Here is a 2965-nt window from a genome sequence, read left to right as displayed (position 1 = left end):
TTATGTCCGTGTATGGTAGGTTTTATTTATTTAATTTAATACGTGAGCAGATTTAATCGAATCGAAACAGTCTTTGCTAATAATTTCATGTCTTTAGAAATATAATAATACGAGCTGTCACCCGCGATTTCGTCCGCGCGGAACTAAGGAAAAACTTAATTAGTAGCTTATGTGTTCTTGCAGTCAATGTTCTATGTCTATGCCAAATTTTCGCGAGATTCGTACAGCTGTTATGGCCTGGTTATGGTATGGTTATGACCTTTTGACAAACATCCATCCATCTAATCTTTCGTATTTATATAATATTAGATAGATATATGTAATACATGTGGAAACAAAAAACTACCTTCTTAATAACTTATGCAGGAACGTATACTGATCACATCAAACCACTCGTTACATTTATATGAAAAGTGAACATGTTGAAGTTAGTTGTAGCAAACATATGTAACATCAGCACCGAGGCTTGTTTAACAACAAAAAGTTAATCCTAACAATAAGCGAGTGTCGGCAACGGATTCAAACAGTTCCCCGCTACCCGCTACCCCGCGGCACACGCTACCTCTACCCCGCGACCCCTCTACCCCCGCTACCCGCACGCTCTGCACGTAATGTGAACCATCTAATTAGCAACTTCTCTACATTTGCCCGGATTAGTTACGTATCCTAATTAATTTTTGTTATGCATATTTTTTATTAACTTTACGTGAATGTAACCAATGTAATGTTTAGTTTAGTTTTTATGCATTTAAATATTAAAGTTTATTTCTTCAGTTACATAATAATAAATTATGGTATGTCTATTCAAAAGGAATAAATGTGATTAAAAATAAAATAAATTATATTTCTACGTATTTGGAACATAACTCTTATTCTGTTTTACAATCCAAACATAACCTTACTAATTATTTCGAAACGCACAAAACAACATACATATACTTATGTAATTAACAACATCACATACACTCATCGCCAGTTAGAAGTGACGGCGACCGACGGCGACGCGTGCGTTTTAGTTCATCTGTATTTATTAACGCGTCGTTTCTGTGAAATACTGATTTAATTAACAAGTTCAACTTAAGCCATTCAGTATACGATTCAACACGCATACCGAAATTTCGAGTCGAGGAACTGTTATGTTTCCTAACTTCAATTGAATTTATTAATTTAAATACGGATATGAATGTGGAATGAGTGAAATATTGTGAGAGTCTTGGAAATCAATTTAAGGGAAATGTTTGGTATAAATTTTATAAATATAAACTTTAGTTTTTATTACTTTACAAGCGCCTATAGGAAAAAATCTGCAAAACGATTAGTCCGTAAATTGTCCGATCAAATTATTCTAGCACTATTTGACATAACAAAAAAAAATTAAAAATTATACTTATTTACACCGCTAACTGTATACATAATTGGAAATATTTTATCTACTAACAATATAGAATTATCTGGACTTGTTCTTAGTATTAAATTAATATGTTTACAATGTCGACAAACAAAACGTTCGATAGCAATCAATGGTATCTTTATCCGATTACCCTCTATTTTTGTTCTCACGCTAACTCATTAGTAAATTACATTCAAAACGGGACAAACACATCTTTCCTCGAATACTATTACGATTGCGAGCAAACAAACGAAAGAGACAACGATATTTATCTATATTATATAACATCAACAATTTGGTAACAGTCAATTACGAACTTTTGCACCGACAAGTTATTTTATAATCTAACCAAAGTGTTAAAATGAGTGGATTATTCGATGTCGACGACATTTTATCCGACCACGAAGAATGGCTGAAACTGGACGAAGAATGGGGCAAACCAATAGACCTAGATACTGAAGACGATCAACCGCCGTATCTCAAGTCAATGTTCAGTACTTTAGATTTGAAGAAGACAACATTCGATTCATCATTTCTCTTCAAAAAGGTAAGAAGGAAAATTGGAAGACAGCTATCGAAAAGATCAACCAATTCCTGTCTGGATTACAAAGACTTTTTGAATGATTTGCAAAACAATAGATCGAGGGAATCTACGAAGCAATTTTACTTCGTCAATGGACAAATAATGTCAGCTGGTTCGGTTGAAGAGATATGCGACAAGATAGACGATTATTTCAAATCGATTGAGAAGTTAACAGTGACTAGTACGATACGTAAGAGTGATATTCCTGAAGTTGTCAAATGCAGTATGTCTAGTGGTGATTTCTCTTTTGATGATACGGTTCTAAAATCGAATATAGAGAAATGTGACAGTGAAGACATAAGCAGATTCATAGACCAGGCATTTAATGATTTTAATTCTTCAATCGCTTCTATTGAAGACGTTGATGATACGACGAGAGAATCGGTTACAACGTTAGTGAGGAAATTTAGTATTGTTTTGAACAGGCCTTCAATGTATTGCAGTCCGAGGCGACAACGACAGTGCTGTGAGAAGTTTAGAGATTTAGCTGAGTTCTGGAAGAAGCGAACTCTGGAACATAATTGATTTTATATAAAGGTTAGGTAGTTCTATATTTAAAAATTAATTAAAATACCTAATTGCATGTAGATATTTAATTAATTTAAGATAGTCCACTTTTGTTTTGTATAATGTAATGCATGCTAGTACTATTTGTACATAAGTTATATTAAAAAATCATTAATAAATGTTGTTTAACTGTCTTTGATTAAAATTTTAATAAAACATATAATAACACTAGTAATTATTGTTAAATTATAAAATTCTTAATTGTTTTTGTGAATTAAAGGAATTAATAAACTTCATGCGTTTTTATTTATCTCACAAATTATTTAATAATAATTTGATTTCTTCTTGTGCTTAGGAACTTTGTCAAATAACATTTATAGTCTCACTGGCTCATTCAGAATAGATTAAGGAACAACAGTGTACATTTTTTAATTTATAGGACGCCCTTAGTAAACCACACCTAGTGATGTTAAGCGTTCCTTAGT

At 32.4% G+C, this 2965-nt stretch overlaps 1 protein-coding gene across 1 annotated transcript; it reads left to right on the top strand.

Moving 5' to 3' along the window:
- The first annotated feature begins 1605 nt into the window (after nt 1–1605).
- On the top strand, nt 1606–2523 carry LOC106127063 (uncharacterized). The gene has a single exon (XM_013325007.1). It carries the CDS (start codon nt 1752–1754, stop codon nt 2496–2498), a length of 747 nt encoding a protein of 248 aa, XP_013180461.1. The 5' UTR covers nt 1606–1751; the 3' UTR covers nt 2499–2523.
- The last annotated feature ends 442 nt before the right edge of the window (nt 2524–2965 follow it).

This window comes from Papilio xuthus, unplaced genomic scaffold (genome assembly GCF_000836235.2).
Source record: "Papilio xuthus unplaced genomic scaffold, Pxut_1.1 DF824888.1, whole genome shotgun sequence".
NCBI lineage: Eukaryota > Metazoa > Arthropoda > Insecta > Lepidoptera > Papilionidae > Papilio > Papilio xuthus.
This window is presented reverse-complemented; position numbering and strand designations above follow the sequence as displayed.